This window comes from Lagopus muta, chromosome 4, assembly GCF_023343835.1.
Source record: "Lagopus muta isolate bLagMut1 chromosome 4, bLagMut1 primary, whole genome shotgun sequence".
NCBI classification, from domain to species: Eukaryota; Metazoa; Chordata; class Aves; order Galliformes; family Phasianidae; genus Lagopus; species Lagopus muta.
The window spans coordinates 63,271,456-63,296,760 of NC_064436.1; the positions used below are offsets into that span (position 1 = coordinate 63,271,456).

General features: G+C 44.3%; 1 protein-coding gene across 1 annotated transcript; it reads right to left on the reverse strand.

Annotated features, from left to right (window-relative positions):
- Positions 1-12,335: 12,335 nt before the first annotated feature.
- Positions 12,336-23,688, reverse strand: LOC125692396 (neuropeptide-like protein C4orf48 homolog). The gene is made up of 4 exons (XM_048942841.1): positions 23,558-23,688; positions 23,243-23,400; positions 18,292-18,380; positions 12,336-14,659 (listed from the first exon to the last, which is right to left on the reverse strand). The coding sequence occupies exons 1-4, from the start codon at positions 23,611-23,613 to the stop codon at positions 14,594-14,596; spliced, it is 369 nt and encodes a 122-aa protein (XP_048798798.1). The 5' UTR covers positions 23,614-23,688; the 3' UTR covers positions 12,336-14,593.
- Between the last annotated feature and the right edge of the window lie 1,617 nt (positions 23,689-25,305).

Here is a 25,305-nt window from a genome sequence, read left to right on the forward strand (position 1 = left end):
CCAATTATTTTGCTCCCACTGCTGTAACCACCCCCATAAGGCATTTGCTACCATCCATGAGTCAGTGTAAAGATAGAGCATTGGCCACCTCTCCCGTTCAGCGACATCTAAGGCCAGTTGGACAGCCTTTACCTCTGCAAATTGGCTTGATTCTCCTTTCCCTTCGGTGGCCTCTGCAACTTGTCGTGTGGGGCTCCACACAGCAGATTTCCATCTGCGATGCTTTCCCACAATACGACACGATCCATCTGTGAACAGGGCATATTTCTTTTCATTCTCCGGTAGTTCATTGTATGGTGGGGCCTCTTTAGCACGTGATACTTCTTCTCCTGGTGGTGTTCCAAACTTTTTACCTTCAGGCCAGTCCATGATGACCTCTAGGATTCCTGGACGGCTGAGGTTCCCCATCCGTGCTCGTTGTGTAATCAGTGCAATCCACTTACTCCAAGTGGCATCAGTAGCATGATGGGTGGAGGGAACCTTTCCTTTAAACATCCAGTTCAGCACTGGCAGTCGTGGTGCCAGAAGGAGCTGTGTTTCAGTACCGACTACTTCAGAAGCAGCCCGAACCCCTTCATAAGCGGCTAAGATCTCCTTCTCAGTTGGAGTGTAGTGCTCTTCAGACCCTCTGTATGCCCGACTCCAGAATCCCAGGGGTCGGCCTCGTGTCTCTCCTGAGGCTCTTTGCCACAAACTCCAAGTGGGACCGTTCTCTCCAGCAGCAGTGTAGAGGATGTTCTTCATACCCTGTCCCGTCCGTACTGGCCCTAGGGCCACGGCACGGGCTATCTCCTGTTTAATCTGTTCAAAAGCCTGCTGCTGCTCAGGGCCCCATGTAAACTCATTTCTCATTCGCGTCACATAATAAAGGGGGCTTACAATGAGGCTGTAGTTTGGAACATGCATTCTCCAAAAGCCCACTGCACCCAGAAAAGATTGTGTCTCTCTTTTGCTAGTGGGTGGAGACATAGCAGTGATTTTGTCGATCACGTCTGTCGGGATGTGACGACGGCCATCTTGCCACTTTATACCTAGGAATTGAATCTCCTGGGCAGGTCCTTTCACTTTGTTTCGCTTAATAGCAAAACCAGCACTCAGAAGAATTTGGATCATTCTCTCTCCTTTTGTGAAGACTTCTTCTGCTGTATCGCCCCACACAATGATGTCATCAATGTACTGCAGGTGCTCAGGAGCACTGCCCTGTTCCAATACAGTTTGGATCAACCCATGGCAAATGGTCGGGCTGTGTTTCCACCCCTGGGGCAAACGGTTCCAGGTATACTGAATGCCCCTCCATGTGAAAGCAAACTGTGGCTTACATTCTTTGGCCAAAGGGATGGAAAAGAAGGCATTAGCAATGTCAATGGTGGCATACCATTTGGCCGCTTTTGACTCCAGTTCATACTGGAGTTCTAACATGTCCGGCACAGCAGCACTCAGTGGGGGTGTGACTTCATTCAGGCCACGGTAGTCCACCGTCAGCCTCCATTCTCCACTGGCTTTACGCACTGGCCATATGGGGCTGTTAAAAGGCGAGTGAGTTTTGCTGATCACTCCCTGGCTCTCTAGTTGACGAATTAACTTATGAATGGGGAGCAAAGAATCCCTGTTGGTGCGGTACTGACGCCTGTGCACCATTTTTGTAGCAATCGGTACGTGCTGCTCTTTTACTCGCAGCAGCCCCACAACAGATGGATCTTCTGACAGGCCAGGCAAAACAGACAGCTGCTTAATGTTGTCTGTGTCCACAGCAGCTATTCCAAAGGCCCATCGATACCCCTTAGGATCCTTGAAATGCCCCCTTCTGAGATAATCAATACCTAGTATACATGGAGCCCCTGGGCCCGTCACAATAGGATGTTTTTGCCAGTCCTTACCAGTGAGGCTTATCTCGGCCTCCAACACAGTCAATTCTTGAGAGCCCCCGGTCACTCCAGAAATATGGATTGATTCTGTCCCTTCATGACTCGAGGGCATCAGAGTGCACTGTGCACCAGTGTCCACCAGGGCCTTATATTTCAGTGGTTCTGATGTGCCAGGCCATCGAATCCACACAGTCCAATATACTCTATTATCCCTTTCCCCCCCCTGACTGAGGGCAGGGCCCCTCTATTCATTACCTGTGGTAACTGGAGCAACTGCACTGGTGGTTGATCTGCTTTGTAGTTCTTTCACCCGGGCTCGTAGTACAGGAGTAGGTTGACCGTGCCACTTCCCCATGTCTTCTCCATGGTCACGTAGGTAATACCATAAGGTAATTCGCGGTGTATTATTCCTTACTTGAGCCGGAGAGCGTCTGCCTCTAACAGCTGAGATTTTTGATCGTGCACGTAAGAAGGAAGGTTCATCGTCTTTAGTTAGGTGGGCTCGCAAAAGTCTCATCGTCTCCTTCATCTCCTTCACATCCTTCGCTAGACTTGTTTGATTATCCTGATCTTCATCAAGCGTTTCTGATACTGCTACAGGTTTGTCACGGTTAATCAGTTGAGACACTTGTTCCGTCATTCTTGATATTGCAGCAACGGCAGAATGAATTGGGGACAGCAATTGTTCGTAATTTTGAAGCGTAACAATTAATTCATAAATTAAGGGTGTTCTCTGTTGTTCCTGGTATCTGTCACACGCTGACGTTAGTGTAGCGGCATATTTGTCCGGCGCTGTTGTCACGATTTTCTGCCATATCTCAGGCGTTGTCCTCACCTTTTCAGGGTCGCGGTTTTGGTGTGGTTGGTTAGGAACAAAGTCAGGGTCATACAACATTTCCACCACGCCTATTTCCCTCAAATACTGGATACCCTTTTCAACTGTATCCCATTTTTTCATTGCAATCTTCAAGCTATTTTTGAAGGGATACTTTTCCTTCACAGCTGTTAACACTCGTTCCCAGAGGGAGGCAGCCTCATCCGAACACCGACTAATTCCTCTATCAATAGCTGGATCTCTGGCAATGGCACCTAGTTGGCGAGCTTCATTACCATCCAGAGACAAGCTATGGGCCCCACTGTCCCAACAGCGAACCAACCAGGAAACAATACTTTCATTCAGGCGCCGTGTGAACTCCTTTCTTGAACCTTGGATTTCAGTCATCTTTAGAGGCCGGCGAGTAGTAATAGAGACTTCCTCTTCATCACTCTCTTCTGCATGTCTCTTAGTTTTCGCTTTTGCCTTTCGCGATGGTGGTGGTTTTGAGGAGGGCCCCTCGCCTGGATCTTCCTCCTCCTCCTCCTCTTCTTCTCTTTTTCGTTCAAGACGCGAAGACACTCGTTTCCATTTCTTGCCCTCCACAGGAGCAACTGGTATTGTTACTGGTGTCTCCTGTGATTGATTAGATTTGACTTGGGGATTTTCCCCTTTGGCTTGAACCTCAGCTCGGAAACTCTCTCTCTCCCGAATGGTATTATATAGGGCACGGTAAGCACAAGCCAAACCCCAAATAAGTTGTACCTCCTTAGATTTATGTAAGCCGCATAGTCCCTGACTCAAATACTGGCTTAGTTTCTCAGGATCCCACAGGTGTTCAAGAGTAAAATCCCATGACACTGCGGGTCCCCATGCTTCTAAAACCTTTCCTAAACCTCTCCATATCCCCTGCCAGTCATCATTCTCTAGTTTTGGAGAAGACTCCTTCCCCTTATTACAAATAAAGAATACATTCAGGAGAATTGATGACATGCACACCAACATGACTATTAATTCAGGATTCAAAAAACGTTTGACAAACCGAGAAGAAAACCCGGAGACTGGTCTGAACATCGTGTTGTTTGTAAAATTAGCTATTCCACTTGGGATGTAGTTGTTTGTGAAATTAGCCATTCCTTCTGGGATGTAGTTGTTTGAGAAATTAGCCATTCCTTCTGGGATGTAGATGTCAAAGTTCAAATCATACCACATTGCAAATAGGTAAAACATAGGTGTCTCCATCAGTGTCATTAGGTACCTATATATGGTTGCAATTCCACAACACATAATTATGAGCTGGATTATTGGCCAGTAGGTTGTGACTAACACCATTGCTTTTAATCCTTTACCCAGCACCCCCACGATAACGAGTGGGTTCATCGCTGGTGCTTGCTAAAAAAAGGGTTAATGAATTGAAGCTAACAAGAGGAGAGGGAAAAAAAAAAGAAAAAAGGCACTACCCAGACTAAGTAGTGCTCAAAGTTTACAAATATCCCAGAACACTGGCAGTACGCCTAATCTTTCAAGGTCAGGTTTTCCAGCACAGAAACCTGAACTACTGATAATGCTCCCTAACGAAGCTCTCTAAGAACAGAGAGAAAAAGAGATTCGTTCAAAAAGCTAAAAAAGCAGTTCGTGCCCCACGTTGGGCGCCAAAAAATCTGTCACGGATTTGACCAGATCAATCTATGTCCGTGACAGGGGCGACAGGCCTCTGCCCTCTCCCCCCCCCCACCCCAGTCCCACAAAAAATGGGAAGGAAGGAAGGGAGGAAAAGAACAGCGGCAACAATCTATGGAGGAAAACTTATTTTACTATAATATTGGAATACAAGATAACACAATAGATACAATTTAATTGCAATTGAGATTAATAAATCAGACAAGATGAGAGAGAGAGAGTTCCCGGGACCGATTCAAACCTGAAAAGCTTGGAACGGCTAGGAAAGCACCCTCCAGCACCCACTGCCAGGCAGCAAGAGAGCCCCCCCCCACCCGGAAGGGCCAGATCCCGTGACTGCTGTAATGTACAGGGATAGGTAGCTGGGATTGGGGCAGTGACACTTTAATGCCCCGTACACTACATGATGTTTTGATGTGGAATACTGAAACCCAAAAACAAAAAAACAAAAACAAAAAACATAGAACCATGACAAGCATGAAGCACAGGAAGAGTAAAATTTCATCAAAAATCTCTGATGAGCACCTTGAGAACTCATTAAGATTTGCCACCGCTGCCATTGAAGAAGACTAACGCATTAGCTTCAAGAAAAGAAAGGTTAAATATCCCACTACTTTTTTGTTGTTGTCTTTTTAAAGAGTTTTAATAAGAGGCATTAAAAAATAAAATGTTTTGCTATTTACAACTATTTACAAACTGTATTATATATCTTCTGAGGCCTGTCTGAAAGTAATGCCTCCTACTTTATGATGTTGGCTCATGACATCAGAGGCAGATGTTGGTGGGACAGCAGTAAGGGTTGAACATTCTATTAAATGTTGCTGTATGACAGATGGCACCAGAGGGGCAGTCTGACAAAATGGTGTCTAGAAATGTATATGGAACAATGGTTTGCACTGAATTCCTTCAAGGGAAAAAAATGGCACCCACTGACATTCACTGACACTGGCTGAAAATTGATGGAGACCAAAGAATGGATGTGAGCACAGTGAGGCAGTGGGTGGTTTGTTCCAGCAGTGGTGATGGCAACAGTGGCCTGCTGCACTGGTGCAGATTGTTATAAGCGCAGCATGCAGGCTCTTGCTTATTGCTGGTGAAAATGCACAGCAAGTGGAGGTGACTGTGTTGAAAAAAAAAAAAAGAAGTGTTTTGTTATCTGAGAATTTGCTCTATTCAGTACTGCTACTGTGTTCTTTGTATTGGTCATATTTTCCATGGAAGTAATTAGGAGGCATTACTTTCAGAGCAACCTCTGTTGATGTGGCTGAAGGCAATTTCTCTTCAGTCAGTGTGACCCAGGCAAGCCAAAAGGTTGGACTCCCATGGTTCAATCCATCCCGGAAGACCTCTCCCAGCATCCCAATCAGGTGACTGCCTGGCTGTGCTTTCCAGACACTGTATGAAACAAATGATTTAAGTTCTAGCAAAGTCACACATGCCACGATTTTAACCTGCAATAAAAGAGAGACTAATTGCTTTCCACGAGGACTGATATGCTTAACACAACTTAAATGCCACTGTAATCTACTTGAGTCCTTTCTTCCCTGCCTCTTCACACTTACTCAGTCCTGCTGGGGTTCCCAGATCATCATACAAGAGAGCTGAGCTCCCCTTTATGATCTGCTGGTTCTCGCTCTGTGGGACACCCCCAGAGAGAGGAGCTGTTCTGTGACTTTAGCTGGTCTAACTGCAGCTCAGAGACAATGTGAAATTAAGTGCCTTGTGGCACTCTTCAAGTTGGAAAAAGCTGCTGGAAGCCACACTCAAATCTGCTGTCCTGTTCTTGTTAGTGCCCGTACTGCACATTCCCAAACAATTTCTCTTGAGATGCTGTTTGCAAAAATAGTGTTTGGATGGTTCGCACACCATGCTTCCATCTGGAGCAGATCTTTTTTTCTGCAGTTTCAACCACATGGAGATATAATGGACCCAAATGTCACGGCTTGAATAATGGCACCATCAAACAGGGAGCAAAACTCACTGATGAATCCCAAAGAGCACTGAGCCCTTCAGATCCAGTTCTGCGAAGCTGTTAAACATGGATGCACGTTGTTTTAAGCAAGCTGCTATTACAGCATCTTGCAAGATTTATTGTTGGTACACCAAAGTCACAAATTGATTGCTAGTATGGGCAAAACTGAAACAGCCATTACAGAAATTGTATCTAGAGGTATTACATCTGCATCACAGTATCTTGGCTCACTGTTCCATTCAGTTTACCTGGCAGTCTCCCTGCTGTTGTACCCGTTCATCAATATCCCATGGACAGCTATCCTGTTTTGTTTTTCAAGCAAAGAACTTAGAACATCTCAAAATTCAGTGGATTGTAAGATCACAGCTAGGCCCATTGAGCTCCATTGCTACACCCCCAGGAAACAGTTGATAAGCTATCTGGTATGTGCAAAAGCAGTATTTGTTTTTCTTTGTCAGGCACAACAAAATGCAATTAAACCAATATCTTCAACTCTATCTCAAAATGTAATGAATGTAGGATGTAGGAGCAAGCTCTGCCTGATTCACCAGATCAAATCCATCACTAGCTGAGCTCTGAGAAAGTCAGTAGAGTTCTGTGACTACAGACTGCAGGGCTCTCTGCAGTAGAACAGAACTTTTCATGCTTGATATACTCTAACAACCTATCTCAGCTATCTGGGTTTACCAGCTTTTCACATTAAAAAAAAAAAAACAACAAAACAGAAAACTGCAATATTTTTTGCTGTAATCAGAGGTTAGATTGATTTAAAGCTTGAAAATTGACACTAAATTAACAGAACAAAATAGATGCATTTATTTCAACTCGTTCTTTTTATAAAAGTCCTATGATTTCTACCATGGTGCTTGTGCTTTTGGACTCCTTGATTTGACAGTTACCCGATGGGTTTCTGTGAATGACAGTGGGACTGTTAACATGATGGTTCCCATATGATTTAATCATAGTTATGCTAACGAGATAATATAGCATCAGACTGCATTTATGTCTGTTCATGCCTTGCAAACAAAAATACACTAGCATCATGCTGGGATCACCCCAAATTGTGCAGCATGGCCATCTCAAGATGAAACGCAGCATAGAGCAGTTAATGTCAAATACTACCAGGATGGGGCTCTATGAAAGGCTGCTGGAAGCCAGCTCACAGCAGGGGAATGCCCTTCCTAAGGGATCAAGCCCAGGTACCTTCAGCAAAAAAGTAACTTTGGAGCCCCGTTCCCACAGGATGTGAAGCCTGCTTTCCTCTCATTAACACACTGGTGCTGGCTCATAGACAGCAGAGATAGGCACCGCTCTTCAGGTCTTAAGGTCTTACAGTATGTACAACCCCTCAACCTTCTGTTCCAACTTTATGCTTGCTTTATGAATGCCAGGTCCTCAGCATGGTGATAGCAGACCTGTCTGTCTTCTACCCTGAGTTTCTGCCTAAAAGTGGCCATTTTGTCTGCTGCCTTGCATGGTCTGTTCTAGGGCCTGCTAAATGGGACCTTGTCAAGGGCACACAGAGTGGCACCCTGGGTAGTCAGGTCACGGGTTGTGAAGTTTCCTCCTCTTTCATGTTTGTAGTGCTGTACTCACAGATTAGACAGGTCTGCTTATTAGCACCCCATACTGACAGTCTGGCCCTGCAAAAGACAGTCTCTTTGAACTACCAAACTCCTCATGGGTCCGCCTGGCCTCTAAAGGCCTTCTGGATTCCCATTCCCTGCTTTTAATAAATTACAGTGAGGTTTGGATCATAAGAACTGCAATAACTCTGTCTTTCAGAAGAGCTGTTTCCTGGGTGGATTGCCAGATGGGCCCTTAGAAGAGAAAGCTGAGCACGTGCGTCTGCATCCTGCACGCAGTTTGGGTTTCGGGCAATGACAGCCTGTTTTAATAGACCGGCATTCTGACACGCATGAGCCCTCATCTTCCTCCGAGAACAAGAAGCTGTAAGATGGGATAAAAATGACTCTGCATGCTACAGAGATATCAGCACCTACTTCAGAAACAGCAGCACCTCCTCCAGTTACAGCCCTCTGCTCTCCATCTTTAATATACAGCCAGACCACTCCACACCAGCCAGTGTGCCAAGCTTCTCCCTGGTCAGGATTAAAAGTGTCCATGCTATCAGGTTCCTCGAGTGAGGCGCCTGCAGCCCATCTTCCCAGGCACTGTGTGCAGCTCACAAATTACTTTGTCAGTGGAGTTCTTCTCAGATGAGACACTCAGTCACCCAGGCAGAAGCTGCTGGATGCTCTCCAGTTTGGCAGTGATTGAGTAGTGTATGCAGGTGTTTGTCAGCCATGCCTGGAAAGCCTCATAAGAGCTTATTCCAGACTCCAAACATGATAATAAAATGCCTGCTGGTGTATGGAAGGTATCTGGTGGCCTTTCATGTATAAACATCAGTTCTAAATGGAAACTAACCTTGAGGAGGCAATACAAAGCCTTTCTCTTGTGCCAGGTACAATGAAAATTTTAAATGGACGAGGTATAAATCAGACCTCAAGTAAAACGGAAAGCAACAAGAAGCATTTTTTCCCAAGTTTACTGTGTTTATCTTCCCAGCCAGTAGCTACTAGTGATTTTTTTCTCAAGAGTTGCATGTTTGTGCTTGTTCTTAGAGAGCTGGCCAAGGTCCAATACCCATTAAGTCTTCATTTACTCCCAAGTCCAGATCCTCTCAATAACTGTTTAAATATGACTAATTCAAACTTATTGCAATAAAATTGTTTCAGCTATATAAGTGTATGTATGGGAAACAGCTAATTATTTGCAATAAAGAATGTGTTACATTTTGCAACTGTTTTCTTGTTGATGTTGGGTTTTTTTGTTTTGTTTTGTTTTGTTTTGTTTTGCATAGTAATGAAATATTCTGGAGATTCACAATTATTCAGTGCATTATTGGGCATCGAGTACTTGCTCCATTGCAGGCAACATACAGCAGTCTTGTTACAAAAGCTTATTTTGAGACTTGTACTGAATCTGGTCTCTGAACGGATCAGAGCTCAAACATTGCTGGTTTCTCAATTCTTTGGACCTACACCACACCCATGTAGGCTTTATGTGTTTTAGTCTGACACCCACATGCACCTGAGTCGCAAGATGCAGGCACAGTCTCTCATGCAACTTGAAAAAAAGAATTAAATATTGGAAAAGATAGGCTTGTTAGAATCTGACTAATATGGATTTACACACAATGTATGGATTTATAGTTTTACCTCAGTTTCTTGTTTTATTAACATGGAATGAAATCTAATAAAACAAGAGCCTGACACCCTGATTCCATCTATAATGTATGGAATACTACAAGCAAGCTGCTGGATCAAGAGCTAGGAAGAAACATCCATTCTCGGTATCCACTGCTGCCAATGGCATCTATCTTTTGTACTTTCATGCTTAGCAGATGATGGAATACTTTCTGCACAAATGCTAGGCTTCTGTATGTTATTTCACATCATCAATTTGTTATTTCACACTGTCAGTTCTTAAACAACAGGTAACATTTCATCTTGAAGCCAGCTCTTGATCGGCTTGAGAAATACAATAATGTAGGATCCCAATTCTTTAACACTGAGCCTGCTGATGTAGGGACAGGGCACAGGAGCTCTGCTTTCCCCAGGAAAATCTTTTACAATACAGCAAGGGGATTGTATGAAATCCAAACAGCAGTTACATCAGAACAAATTCACTGAGTAAACATAGCACTGTGTTAGTGTGAAATAGGCCTGAGTCACCTTTTGTGCTTTCTAGTGAGTTCGTGAAGAATCCCACGTGGGAGTGCAAGTGAAGAATTTGGGCCACAGTGTTGAGAGAACAGCTCTGAAAATGATTTCAGAATAAACAGAAACATATGGAGTTCAAAGAAAGCATTCACACAAGCCAGACTGAACAAAAATCCACACTTTACCAGGGACATTTCTGCTAAGAAAGAGCTGCTGCATGGAAAACATCGTAATGGATGTAGTGAACTGGAGCTTTATTAATGGATATTAACGAACATCATCGTTTATGGTGATTCTTTTTTATATACTAGGAACAGTGCTGTGCTTACACACAGAGTGGGAAGGTGCTTGGGCTTCCCTCAGTATAAAGCTCCATCACAAATGGCTGTGCTGTACCCAATCCTTTTCTTTTTGCCTTTCCTTTCCAACACCTTTGAGCTCAGCAGCCAGCTAGCCCTGCATATTTCAGGGATCCAATTATCTCCCTTTTGCCACTCACCTCAGAGGTGGAGCAGATGAGACAGGTCTGAAGCACTTGGGCTCTGAATGGACTGTGGGTACAGGGACCCCCAAAGGAAGAGCTTGGTTCCTTGTCTTCCTGCTTTGTACAGGTACCTCCTGTCCTACTTGTGCTAAAAGTTTACGAGCTGCTTCAGGCTCTCCAGGAACGATGAGAATGATTAAGTGGTTTTCTCACAATCTCTTTATGTTTCTCATTCCTACTCTCTGGAGTTAAGGGAAGAAAGTTCATATCTTCCGTTTTTGTCAGGGTATATATGTGGATAACATAAGCATATAAGTTTGCTCACATTAGGTTTGACCAAAGGTCTTTCTAGTGGAGCAAAAATGACAGTAAATATATTTCACATATACGTCTATATATTTGCAATTGTTATTGTTTTTCCAACTCTAGTTAACATTTGCCACCAATACCATACATGGCCACTGCCTTTCTCCTTGACTAGTAAAAGCACTTACAAATTCACTTCCCTTAATTTTCAGATTGGCAAGTACTAATTTGTAAAAGATGTGAACAATGCTGCATTTTCTGTGGGAACAGGCACAGCACTAAGCCTCCCTGACACTTGCTACGTTCTGAGCAGCTTCAGCTGAGGAGCACAGGGGTTGCTCACAACCACTTCCTCCATCCGCATTACACTGTACAGGTCTCAAAAGCAGCTTCTGGAAAGCTTGGAAAATTCAAATGGTGTTCTCATGAAGAGTGGCTGAGGGACCAGGGATTGCGCAGCCTGGAGAAGAGGAGGCTCAGGGGAGACTTTATCACTCTCTACATCTCCTGAAAGGAGGTCTCCAAGTGGAGGCCGATGACGAGTGCTGTTCCACAGGGATTGCTGCTGGGACTGGTGTTATTTAACATTTCTGTAGGTAACACGGACAGTGGGATCGAGTGCACCCTCAGCAAGTTTGCAGATGACACCAAGCTGAGAGGTGCAGTTGACACGCTAGAGGGCAGGGATGTCCAGAGAGACCTGGACAGGCTTGAGAGGTGGGCCCATGCCAACCTCATGAAGTTCAATAAGGCCGAGTGCAAGGTCCTGCACGAGGGTAGGCACAAGAAGCTGTGGAGATGCACCACCAGGATTTAGCCAACATCTTGCCTACCCAGAGGAAGCACCCCGCTAGCACAATTGTATCAGTTCTTTTCTACTGAGAACTTAACTGTGCATCTTTACAGCCTGCCACTTCCACTCCATTGTGTACAAATGCACTGTGCCCAAGGCTATCTGCAGCAGCACTGCACCAAAAGAAAAGATGCGGCTTGATTTCAAAAGGTCACAAATTTTATCTTGAATCCACAGCACAATGGTGCTTTGAGTGCTGTGTAGCAAAAAAGACTTTCTGCTTTAAGACCTCCTGCAATTAAAACCTTTTGTAAAATATAGTTTCTTCTAGTACATTAACTTCATGAGCAATAATAAATTAAAGCTATCTAGCTCAATTTTTAGTTAGTGCTACCTTGCTAATTACAAGGAGCTTTATCACAGCTATCAAGTTCAGAGTATGGAGACTTCAGAAAAGTTCTAAATATCTTTGCAGTATATTTAATTTCAAATAAGATTGAGTTCAATTTTATACTTCAACAAATAGGAGTACATTCATAAATTTAGCTCAGATACAAGATTTATTGATTTTCTTATTCAAAATAGCACCTTTCCCTCTAAGAATTTTCCAACTAATTAAAGAGCAGATATGCAGATATATGCATGAACATCTTAAGTTACAAATAAGTAACAAAGCACACCAAACAGTGCAATGCATCTTGTATTTTTATTGTTATAGACAAAGAGGAGTACATCTCATCACTGCCATCACAGCTGTATATTTGCATTGCCACTCTGATCCCTTTGAGAGCCAGAGAACGTCCACTCGTCAGTCTCTCCACATTTTTATCTTAACAAGCTCCATATCAAAGCTCAGTTGTGTGCAATCACTTTTCTAAATGAAAACACAGCCAAAAAAGAAAAACAACCCAGAAACAAACAACAAAAAAAACCCAAAACCAGCATTTGCTAACGGGACTTTGTGACATTCTTTAAGGTACCAGCAGAATAAGCATGCACAACAGCAATACAAAACCACAGACGTGCTGCTGTCCCCAGAAAGTGAGCTGTGCTGAAAACCCTCACAGGTTCAGTGCTGAAATTCTGCCTCCTGCCAAGTCAGTTCAAGATGTGTGCATTGCTTATGTTCAAATCGAAGTGGGAGTAAAGCAACCTAAAGCTGGAATTTGAAAGCAGTTGTGTTATGCCTACTGTTCTAGTTGTAAAATAAACCACTCTACTATGAGACCCTCTATTGCTTCCCCTCAGCCAATTTCCAGTGCTTTAGTGGAGTGCAATGCTTCTAGAAGCAATGTGTTGCTGTGTCACGATGCTTCTCTTCTATACAAACTGGGTCCTGAGGATTTTATAAAGGGTTTTTCTGGAATACTACAAAGGACAAAATTCCTACTTAAAATGAAGGTGGAAGGATGCTTTTCCTTACTGAGAACCAGCAGCCTTTCAAGTTACTTTGCCAGAGTGTATTCTAATACTGCATATTACTGGCTGTGACTGCACACAAAATATTTTGGCAGTGGGTCATAGTTCCCTGTGCCTGCAGTGGTGGAACAAAATAGGAGAGAAGAGGCTTGGAAACACAGAGTTTACTATCTACCATCACAGCTCACTGAGCAGCCCAACAGCAGAATATCAGCTGCTTGTAGAGAAATGGGCGTTTTGATAAGGGCTGACCAAATAACTTTGAGAACCACTGTTGTTGATACTGCTCCCACAGCCTTGCTTGCATAAAGTTTCAAATTTATACACAGATGCTCTAGCTGATCTCCACATTTCCATTCATCAAGCTTTGGGGAAGTTCTATGAAAATCTGTTACTCTGTGCAACAACTTTCCATTGGGGGAATCTTCCATTTTCCCCCTCCCGCCCACCCCAAAAAAAGGAAGGAAAAATAAAAGGAAAACAAGGGGAAAGGACGTGCCACTGTTTTTCAAAGTGTAACAAGGTGCAATCTTGTCTCCTACTGCTACACTGCCTGAACCATTGTGTCCTCCCATTTCCCACTGACTGCAGAGGGAATATTAATAGCATCAGTGCTGTAACCCATCACTGTGGAGCGAAATTCCTCCCCGCGTGAGTCCATGCAAGAGCTGTGGACCATTTTGCTGGCACCCAAATATTTAAAACACAGAGTTTGCAGGAGGCTCCTGGCTGCGCGGGCGCTGTGCCGGCGTTCTGCCAAACCTGCTGGAGCGGCCAGTGAGCGTGGCTCAGCCCAGGCTGTGATTTGCTTAATGAAAGACACTTCTCCAGAAGATTTTGGCAGATGCAGTCAGTTCTATTGCCAGGCAGCATTCATGTGATTATAAACGTTAGCGATCGCATTAGATACTTAATAAATCCCTCCAAAAAGATCACAGCTACTGTGTGGCTCTGAAGAAACAAACGTTGGGTACAGATTACTGTTTGCTGTGCACTGGATTATTGATACAATTGGGAACAAATACTTTCTGTGTGCTGCCAGGCAGGCAGTGACAACTACTAATTTCTATACAAAATCACGACTGCTTGTTTGCAAATTTACAGTGAAGCATCGCTGCAAAGCAGCTTCATTTTCTTTTTAGGGACACACTTGTAACATAAATATTTAAAAGAATTTGACTCCACTTACACTTGGACAGATCTGTGGCAATTTACATAAGCTGAGGGGTTGGCCTGAGAGTCTAAGGACAATTTTTGGCTTGAGATAGCAGGAAAGCGAGATGCTGTCCCTACACAAATCCCAGGAATGAGACACTAACACTGCTTCTTCTTTTGACATTTCAGCAGATGCAATATCACATACAGTACTGATAGAGCACATCAAAGGAAAAATTACCTAGCTGGGCTGTACCTGTTTGGATAAAAATTGTTTTCTTGTTGTGCAGCACTCCGTATCTTCCTGTAATTTATTCAACAGTGTTTTAAAAATGAATACATAATACATGTCCATTGGCCTAATCCCAGCACTCATTTCAGTGCATTGCAGGAAAGCAGTCACACAGGCCTCTCTTCTCTGCTTTCAGGAGGAGTGTTTCTGTCTGCAGGAAAAAAAAAAGAAAGGGAGAAAGAAACTGAAAAAAAGCACTTTAAAAAGGTATGAGTATAAAATTGATTGACCTAATTCCTCTACACAGCTGTAGTCAAGGTGCTTTGCTGAGTGAAAAATCATGGTTATTAGAGTTGGTTTCCATCCAGAAAAAGCAACACAAAATAAGCATATTCAGAATCAAGAGGCATGGAGAGTATTTTTGTCATCCAAATGTTTTCATTTCCATAGTTAACTTGCAGGGACAGAGCTGTCAATATTATTAAAATGTCCTTTCTAAATACTGAGCAAAATTCCACTTTCAGCTGCGCTGCTCCTAGTTCCTTCCCAGTGATTGATGGCTTCCTGTTGATGAAGCCTTCAGAGCAGTGTAATTTAATTGTGCCAGATAGCACGTGCTGAGGGGCAGGTTATGCTCTCTGTTACACTGCTGTTTCTCCACTGGGTTCAATCCAGCTGTCAGTCTAACCACGTTGTCTGAAACTCACCACTTTTTAGGGCAGATTTGGACTTGAGTTTGTGGCTCGTATTTCAACCTGAGGTGGTTCACTGGCAGTTGCCTTATTACCAACTCCATTTGAAGCCGTGCCTCTAGAACCCGATCAAAAGCTTACAAACCATTCTCTGTACAAATCACTTGAAGTTATTTATTCTTGGCTTTGGAGCGTCTTGGTAGAAAATCATTTCCAAGCTTTTGTTTCTCTGTACTCCAGGAAAAATAATAATTTCAGATTCTCAAAGGTATTTAAGTATCACGTATCATTACAGCTTAGACCTTTTGTTGGCCTTGGTCTCACTTTTTTGAGAAACCAAGATCGTACTTCCCAACCACTACTGTAATTTCAGAATCAGAATCTCCTGACAGACTCAACACAATAGCGACAATGCGCTGCCCAGGGAGGTAGTGGAGTCTCTCCCCCTGACTGTGCTCAAGAAATATGTAGATGTGGTACTTAGAACATAGTTCACAGGGCAGTATTGGTGGTAGGTGGATGGTTGGACTAGATAATCTTAGAGGTCTTTCCCAACCTCAATAATTTTATGATTCTATGATTCTAAGTGTAATCATGACTGAAGATGAATGTTTTCCTGAGCATAAATTTGTAGTTTTCAACCTGTGGTCTATGGTCCCTTAAGCAGTTTGTAGACTAACTGAAAAGTTTCTTGGGGAAAAGAAAAATCCTTAAGCCTTTCCAGGCTTAAATTCAACATAAATGGATTTCCCATTTGTACCGGGGGAAAAAAGCAACCAAACAAATAAAAACACTAAACCTCGGAGATTTCTTGTTTATGAAAGATCAGAAAGTTATGTGAAACACAAATTCTTTAGCTGGTGTTCCCCTTACATGATGCTTCCTGACAAATTAAAACCAGCTGAGGCCAAATTAATAAAGATACCCAGTAGTTCCCATAGAAGTAGCTGGGCGCTTCTACCCAAGGATCTGCTCTGCCAAGCCCAGACTCCCTGCCCACCAGCCCAGTGCCTCTGTCCCCAGCCATTTCCACTCTGCTGCTCACTTCTTGCTCTCACAATGCAAGCTTTGCAGGCAGAGCATGTTTGAGAGATGCGTTTTCCTTCCCTCATTTTATTCTTTTCAACCTAAACTTTTGACATCTACCTTTGCATTAAAGAGGACTTGCTGACATTCCTTGTCTGCTTTCACTTATCAGCTTAGTGCAATGGCAAGCATTATTATTGTACACTCAAGAAGAACTGCTTCTTGGTTATACAGTGCAATCCTGGATGAGTGAATGCTCCCATTGTTGGGAGCCCAGTAGAAATCACAGAATCATCTTAAGGTCACACTGGCTTATTGGTTTTCATTGTAATGCCAACAAGCTGTCAGTGTTACCACAAACTCTGCCGAGGCAGCACTCACGACTGTCTACAGGAAGGAAGAGCAGCTCCGGGACCACTCCAATATAAAGTAAAAGACTGAGAGAGAAGCGTCTCTCACCAAAATTAACTGTGGCCATGTTGGCAGTGGCCAGGAAGTCCCTGACTGATCAGTCCTCCATGGGGTTTGCCCTTAGAGCAAGAATTTTAAAGACTCCAAGAGTTGTTCAGTGAAGTTATTTGTGTGTAAAACATGAGAAAATAGAGTTGGGTCAGTCAGTATCAGCCAAGCACTAGCAGTGAAGTGCAGGTACGAAGGCTGTACCTTTCTGAGAACGGAGGACCATCTGTAGGTGTTTGGCCTTTCACTTTTGTAACTGCATCATTTAATAATTTGTATTTAAATGAAGTGCCTCTTCCAGAAAGGTCTTTCGAGTCTCCTTCCTACAGTCATGCATGGGCACAAAACGTTTCAGATGCATCTAATCCAAACAGGTGCCCAGCTGTGCACCAGAGCAGTCCCAGCCCAGCTGCAGGGGTGGAGCTCTGCTATCTGCATTCTGCTGCCTACCGGTTGTTGAGTTCTAGGCTAGTGCATAGGAAACTTCTGCAATGTAACCTATGCTGCACACAGATCTCTGGCCTAATCAGTTCGCCACTGATAGCTCATGAAAGCTGAAGTGACTTTACCTTCATGTCTGGGGCCCTACATGATCGCCCAAGGTCACAAGAAACCAAAGGCAAAGCAACATAATTGCCCTTAAGTGTTACAGCTTGAGACACAATTGATTTAACTCTCTGTGGCTGACTGCTGCTAATGTCAGTTTGAGCAGAGTGTGGCTCTGAAGGACAAAGGAGCCCCTCCCACCCACCAATGAAGATAGCGCTGGCCAAAAGCAGCCACCCATAGGAGACACAGATGGGGCTCCAGTCTGACTGCACTTAAAAATCTGCCATGCTGCCAACGTTATGGAACTGTTAGGAAAACAGAGGTAGTGCAAAGCATACGAATGGGCTTTATCATAGAATCATATAATTATTTGAGTTAAACTTCATCTACTCCAACACTCCTGCTATGAACAGGGACTCCTACAGCTCCACCAGCATGCTCCGTGCACCCTCCTGCTCCTTTCAAACTTCAGACAGCATGGAATTATTTGTGAGTTTTATTAAGCCCTACCCCAGCCAGTATCCATGTATATTTACCAACCCACATACCTAGGCAACGCCAAAATCAGGGCATTTTATTACACCCTTGTGCTTTGTTCTCTGGGACCTCTGCAGCACAAGACAGGCAGCTGAGTCTGCAAAATGCCCTGTCTGCTGTGAAAACTGCCCAAGCAAATATGCTTCCCCCCTTCTTCTTGGAAAGTATCAAAGCACAAACAAGGAATATACAGGCCTGCCTTTCCTCTCTGCCAGCCCTGCTTGCCACCTTCTTGCTATTCCATTCATCTGCTGCTCCTGCCCATAGAGTGATGAATCCACTGTTCAAAAGCAGTGTTATGAGACAGAGAATAAACCTTCTTTCTCATCCTTTTCTCCTGCACATATCCTCTTTTCTTCTTTATTTTATGCATGAATTGTCTGGGGTAATTCTTTAGCCTGTTATGCAAGGAGTCAGGCTACTGAAGCTCTCCAACCGGGTGGAAAATAATCTGCACTTGGTACGATCCTATTTGCTGGAAGGAAAGTGAGTCAGCAGAGATGTCTGCTGCGTGCAGACAGGCAGACCTTGCCGCTTGGAGACAAAGGCTAAAGAAAAGTTTTTCTACAGAAGCACATACCCGTGTGTCTAGATTATACGCCATCTTCTTTAAATCCTGCAACGCCCTCTGCATGAACTCAAACGCATGGCAGTCAACGCAGGGACGGCCTGGAAAAAGGAACAGAAAAAAAGACATCACTGTCACAGCATGAAATCCGAAATGTAGCAGTAATGAGGGAACATTCAGAGACCTTGTAATGCCAGGAGAAAACCCATTTTACCAGGACCCACACCTGCATCCGTGCAAAGTTAGGGCTGCCTATGCCAGGGCTCTACCCATCTCTGTGCAAGTGCTCACTTCTTGAGTGAGGACCAGCAAAGCACGAGAGTGCTTTGCTGTGTGGCCTTTTCCGAATCCAGCCCAAGCTTTGTTCTGCCTGATGCTGAATACCTTCAGCCCCCATCCTCTCTCTTTGAAATGGAAATCCCCTGTTCTTCCCCACAGGTGGGTTAATTCTTCACAGATTGGCTGCAAATAGCAGTTGCAGTGGATCAAGAATCGGACAGCCAGCTCTGTTTTTACAAGAGCAAGATCTTACAAGAACAGCTTGGCAAGGGTCAGCACCAGATCTGTATTTGCTTCCTTCACCTGCTGCTCTGTTTTTTCTCTGCCAGTAATGCAAAGCGTCCTACTGGCTCTGCAGCTGGTGCCAATGTGCATGCATGCACAGGGGGGTGAGGCAGGGGGAAGGCAGAGAAAGGAAGAGGAAGGGATGTGCCAACAGCCTCCTGGCTCACTGCTGGGCCTGGGCATTTCTGCTCTGCCAGGATTCATCCTGCACTGATACTGTGCCCTTTAGTTACAGAGTAAATGGAGTACATGCTTTCAAAGGAAGAAATTGCAGATACTGGAGGAGATGTATGGGAAATGGAGAGAGATGAAATTTTACATTGATCACAGAGCTCTGACTGTGTGTGTGGGGAAACGCTAAAATCTTTGTCCCCAGGCAGCCACTTGTGCTGCTCCGACAAAGCAAAGTGAGTGCAAAGCTGTTGCTGAGATGGCTACAGAGCGCCCTGCAGCCTGTTATCAGTATTTCAACAGTCAAACTGTTCTCACTTCTGAGATGGAGGAAGAACCTGAACACTCAGTGTGTTGTTGGCAAACCTGCCATTCACTTGTGGCCATGGCCAGCTCCTTCCCATTGCAGTGCTGTTCTCAGAAAGCAGCCTGCCCTGGCCTACTTGCCTGCCCTGAAGTGACTGTCACCATGTTGCATGTGGAAACAGGAGCTGCACTCAGTGATCCTTGTGGGTCTCCTCCAGCTTGGGATATGACACTGCGACATCCCAGGATGACAACATCCAGCTATTCAAACTGACCTGTCACTTTGACTTATGGGGGCACAAAGAGGGCTCACTGAAGCAGCATCACTGCAGACGAGGAGACAGCTGTAACTGGGAGAAGAACAGCCAGGAAGGCAGCTGGCTGTGAATCTTCCACTCATGCAGCCCTGCAGAGCACACATCTGAGTAGAGCTTTGGAAGTCAAGGCATTGTTGAACTCATCATTGAACTTCTTGCACTTAGCACAGAACAACCTGAATGCTGTTCCCCAAATTAAACAGGGGCAGCAAATCCCCACTGTCTGACAATTTTACAGCTACAGTCTGATTTTTATCAGCAGAAACACCCAAACCCTGACTCTGGCTGAGCTTTTAAACTATCATAATAGCTAGGTTCTTGCAGAAGACAATATCAGATATTTTGGTAATATATAAGATTAAGTAGATGTGCTCATCATGGGGTCTACTCCTGGAGTCTGAAAGGGCTAAAAGTAGCCTGTGGTACTCCCAGAGATGGGAATTAATTAAAATAACTACAATAATTAATAAATAACCCCCCAAGTTCACAGTGGTGGCCATGCATGGTCCAGCGTTACTTCAAGCAGGGAACTGATGTAAAAACTCTCAATGAGAGTAATAGTGGGGTTGGCTTGGATGGAACAGGATGGGATAGGTTGGGGTATAACCTACTGTAGGGAAACTGCTTTAGCAGGATTGTTGGACTAGATGATCTCCAGAGGTTCCTTCCAACCCCTACAACTCTGCTTCTGTGATCAAACCTCTGGATTAAACCTCCAGCAGTGTTATTTCAGGCTGCCAAGAGATGTGAAAAGGGACATCCCGAGACCTGGACCTGAGAAGTCATCCATGGATTTTTCTCACATTCATTTGACACACTGCTTCTTGAATCCATGGGAACTTTCAGCATCTGCAGCATGCTTTGGCAATGAGTTCCACAGAGCAGCAGCTCGCTCTGTGAGCAAACTGTCAATCTTGCAGGCTCTGAAGTTAACTTCTACTTGTGTCACTTTATGCCTCCAATTTTTACAGTGGAAGAGACATTTATTACATAATCACTATCTTTGCCCCACTTCTGACTTTGCTGATCTCCATCACTGCCTGCCTCAGTGTCACCCTTCCAGACTGAACGGCTGACCTGCAAGCTGCTCTACCTAGCTGGGCTCATCCTCTCCTTATGCTCACTACATTTTCACTAAGCTTCTTGTGAACATTTCCTCAAACTAACTCCGTCTGGTTGCACAAGGGGGTTAAGCAAATCTAAGTACATTCTGCTGTCTGTCCTCGGCTGTGTGTTCCCACACTTTCCCTTGCTCACAGCAGCAGAGACCATGCAGTTGCTTGGTCAGCTGAATTGCTGATTAGTTTTTCTCCAAACCAGCTCCTGAATGCAGAAGCCCTGGGGCCAGAACGAGGACAAGGGAGAAAGTTCTGGTGAGCAGGGCAGAAGCAGCACAGGCTTACATCAGCTTAAAGGAATTGTGGAACCAAACCTTAAGTGCCATCATAGCAAAATACAGCAGAGTGCTATTAATTCCTTGCTGACAGCTGGGAACAGGCTATCATTCATAGGAAGACTTAACAGGTTTGTGGATTAACATAATGAGAATTATCAAGAGTCAGCTATAATTCTTTAAATGGATCCTGTCAGCATGAAGACTTGTCTGCCTTTGTGTGTTTGGGGAGAAGTGGGGGAGGAGAGCTTAAAATATGCTTCTTGGCTTCTTCTTGGTGAAAAACTGGAGCTGAAAGTACTGTGGAAGTATAATTTACTTTCCCTTGCACACACATGACATTTACTCTTTGTATTTCTTGCACCTTGGCTAATGCAACCAGACTGACCAGCTTCTTTCTTCAGTTCCACATTTCAGCCTTCACAGGGGGCAATCTGGACTGGAAATGCACTGGTAGCTTGGGGAAGTTGCTTAATTATTTTTAGTGGATTGCTCTGAACTTTAAAGAAAGAAGTATTGAAAGTATTAGCAACAGTACTTCATACTTGAACAGTCTTTGTAAACGCAAAGTAGTGTGTATAAAGCATAAGGACTTAATTAATCACTCCTAATCAACATTGTTCAGAAAGAGATGGGCCTGGCTCTCTTGACTGGCAGAGAAAAAGCGAAGTGGAGCATAGCACTGGCACCCCAGGCCAGAGATCAATGTCACACAGTAGCACAAGATCTCTACAGCACTGAGAAGATGACATGGACTTAAGCATATCAGCAGCACTGTCCCCAGAATGGGTCAGCGCCCAGGAGGACGGAGACTTCAATGAGAAACAGCCTATGGAGCTGACAGCAAGCAGGGAAAAATTCAGGAATGTCTGCACTAGATCACATCAAAGCTCTGACTGGCCCAGCGTCCTGAGCTCCAAGCACTGTGTCTTATTTTATGTCTAGGAGCATTTCCAGGCTTTGAGAGCAGCTGGCACTGATGGGCAAAGAAGAGTACCTGGAGCACAGAGCAACTGTGCAGCATTTTGTCAACTACTGGCTGATGAGGAGCATTGCAAGCTCCTTGTTGCTTTAAAACACTGTTCCTGCAGCAGCAAGGAAATTCATAATTCATGATGAGTCAGGAGCCTTCCTCCCGGCCTGGACTCAGACATAAACAACATTTGTGCATTCACAGCAGTGCTGCCAGCCTGTGTGATTCAGGGCAGAGCAGTGTGTCTCTGCAGAAACACTGAGTGTCCTCCATTCCTCATTCTCACATGCAAGAGCAAAACAAAACAAGGAATCTTTCTCAAGGGCTCCTCAAGGGGACTTAGTAGCCTGGTCAGAGGATATCAGAAAGATTAGACCTTATTTGGAGGCAGTGGCCAAGTGTTTGTTCTGCAGATAAAATGGGAGTTTCCGCTACACAAGAGGAACAAGGAATCATCACGTACTTTTCCTCCAAGATGTGTTGAGTTACCTCTGTTATCATAAACACACAGAAGTCACATCGAATTTATTTTCTAAGCCTGGTATTCTCCTTGAGTAGACAACACAGACCACTCACCACAAAATTAAAGTTAATGAATGCAATGCATGCCTGGAAAACAGATGCAAGATAGAGGTGAGGCCTCTTTTAGAACAGACCAACATTTATCACTAATAAAAAAAAAACAAAACAGGAGAATGAATAAAGAAGAGAATTCAGCACTCAAATCCTGTGGGGGAAGTCATGGGTGTATTTAAAAATTAAAAATGCAATTGAGGAGAATGCAGTGACTAATTCAGATCTCATTCTAAGTATTTGAGTAGTAAAGTAAAATTGTAAAGCTGTGATACAAAGCGAGGCTAAGAACTAAAGACTGGTTTGTATGCAATTAAATTCCCCATTTTTAACAATAAAAGATCTCACAGAGGGTATTTAAGCTTTCAGTGAGCAGCTACTTCAAACTACCTGACCAAAACACCCTGAGAATACTGACACCATTCCGTAGTGTCTTCCAACTATCGTCTCATTTTAGAGCTGAGGAAGTTAAACAAGAGACTCGCTCAAAATGATAGAAGAAATTAATACAGAGCTGTGCTCCAAAGCCAAGAGCTCCCAGCTCCAAGGTGTGCCTGAGCCAGTCAGCAAGGTGCCCCGGAGCCGTCTGCGTGGCTGCAGGGGCAAGAGGAGGGCACAAAGCAGGACGCGTGCAGCGGGGCATGAGCGCAGCACGGCAGTACGTACTTTCGGCAGGAATGACACTCCCCGAGTCCTGGCTGGCCCCCACAAGCCTCACGCTTAGCAGGCCCAGCACCGAGACGAGCGGGATCACCACGCGCATCGCACTCCAGGCAGACGGCAGCGCCATCGCTCGCGTCAGTAATTCAAGCTCTCTTCCCAGCCTGGAATGAGGAGAAAGAGTGAAAATCAGCAGTTTGCTCCCTACAAAGAAGGAGATGAAGTGTAATATGCGAAGAACTGCAGGTACACGCAAAGCCACACGCATGCATCACTGTGGTGTGGGCTGCGATGCTCCCAAAGGACCAGTTTGCCCAGTACCTGAGCTTTCTCTTCACCCGTGGAGCGGCTGAAACAAGCAGGCGAGACTCCAGCATTCACTCTGAGCATGCGTCCCCCTGCATCCCCCCTTCCCCGATTAGGGTCATTGCCATGGAGATTTGCTATAGCAACACAGAAAAATTGGAGCTGCCAAGTGGAGGAGAAGATTTAAAGGGACCACAATGCTGTGGATGGTCACTGCTGTTCTCTTCTGCCTCCACCCCTTCCAAGGCCACCTCCTCTCCTCAGTGGACACCAGATGCTGCCGACCACATCAGAGACTCTTGGGCAATGTTTGGGTTGGCTGCTTTTGTTCTTGAAGGGACTGTGCTGAACCATGCAGCTCCCATCCTTTGCTTTAACTGTAAGTTGCTTAAAGTGAGATTTTGTTCCCAGAGATTACAAATAAGAAGGAAACTCAGAAGTTTGCTTGGTAGAAAAAAGATGCAGTGACTGCTGGTGGTGTCTCAAGCTGCCTTATGTAGAAGGTCCAAATGTTGTTCTCAGTCATTGAAGCCTTCATAAGGTGATTCAAGGCATGTGTGTCCACCAAAATGTCTCCACTGGCATTGTAAGAAGACAAGACTGCCAGTCCAAGCTCTGGAATTGGGTGCCTGGGGTGAGACTGTGTGAGATGGCCCAGTTTAACACTGTCGGTCTTTTCACAGGCTTCAGATGCCTGCTAAATGAGCAGCTCCACAAGAACCAGGATGTAATGGAACAACATTGTACAGTTTGACTGTACACTCATCTAGGGCAGGTCACATAGTCTAGCCTTGATCTGCAGTTTTAAATAACACCAAATGGAAATTCTGGCACAAAATCTAAACCTTACACTTCCATTTACTGTGGCATATGTGTTTTTAGCACATACATTCATTTTGATCCTATGGACCATATCACACTCTTCATACATGAGCTTAAAGAGGAGGACAGAAAGCAATTACCTATATGTGCAATGGTCTTTGTTAATGTGGGAAGCATTGTTTATCCTAATATTTTTTTCAAGGTACCAATCTAGTCTTTTCTATAGTCACAAAAATTATATAAAATAATTTCCATAGATGCTTGGTCTTTTCAGTAGGTAAGTAGGATAAACAACACAACCCACAGTGAGATAAAGAAACAAATGTGACATCTTGGGGAAGGAAAGCAACCTCAGAATTATTAAACAGAGGTTTTTCCCATCTTAACTGTGGAAAGCATAAAAGGGGATCAGAACAAAGAACTTGAGAAAAATTTGAACAAAGGGAATCTGAATGTCCTGAAACATTGCATTCCCAGGATGCCAAGACTCCAAGGATACCTACACATCGTTTCACAATATTCTATAATTACGGGATAAATACCACAGCTTAGTTTTGCTTAGTTGTGTACACTTGCAATAAAGCTTCTTTGTTAGCGGATGAGACTGAGTCTTGTTTTCTGACTGCTCAGCCACCCACTATCCAGGCTTAACACTGTGATAGCACCACAGAAGGAGTACTTGCTGAATTGGACCACTGCCATCCAAACAACACTGAACTTGCTCCCACTTGTAGCAGTGGGGGAATCTGCAGTAGGGCCCTCTCTATCCACAATCTAATGGGGCGGAAGCTGCTATTTCTGTATTAGAACACACCACTAAGCTTAAAACAATGTCCTTTTTTCAATTGCTTGGTGCCAACTTAAAATAATCAGACCTTGCACTTGCGGAGTCCATCCAGTTTTTGCCTCAAATGCCATGATCCTTAAGAAGCATGAAAAAC

Excerpts from the sequence above, each read along its gene's own strand:
- LOC125692396 (XM_048942841.1), bottom strand. The coding sequence starts at position 23,613 with ATGCTGGAGTCTCGCCTGCTTGTTTCAGCCGCTCCACGGGTGAAGAGA. Across the intron at positions 23,401-23,557 it reads CGGGTGAAGAGAAAGCTCAG|GCTGGGAAGAGAGCTTGAAT; the intron begins GTACTGGGCAAA and ends TCCTCATTCCAG. Across the intron at positions 14,660-18,291 it reads CGTATAATCTAGACACACGG|ACAGAAACACTCCTCCTGAA; the intron begins GTATGTGCTTCT and ends TTTTTCCTGCAG.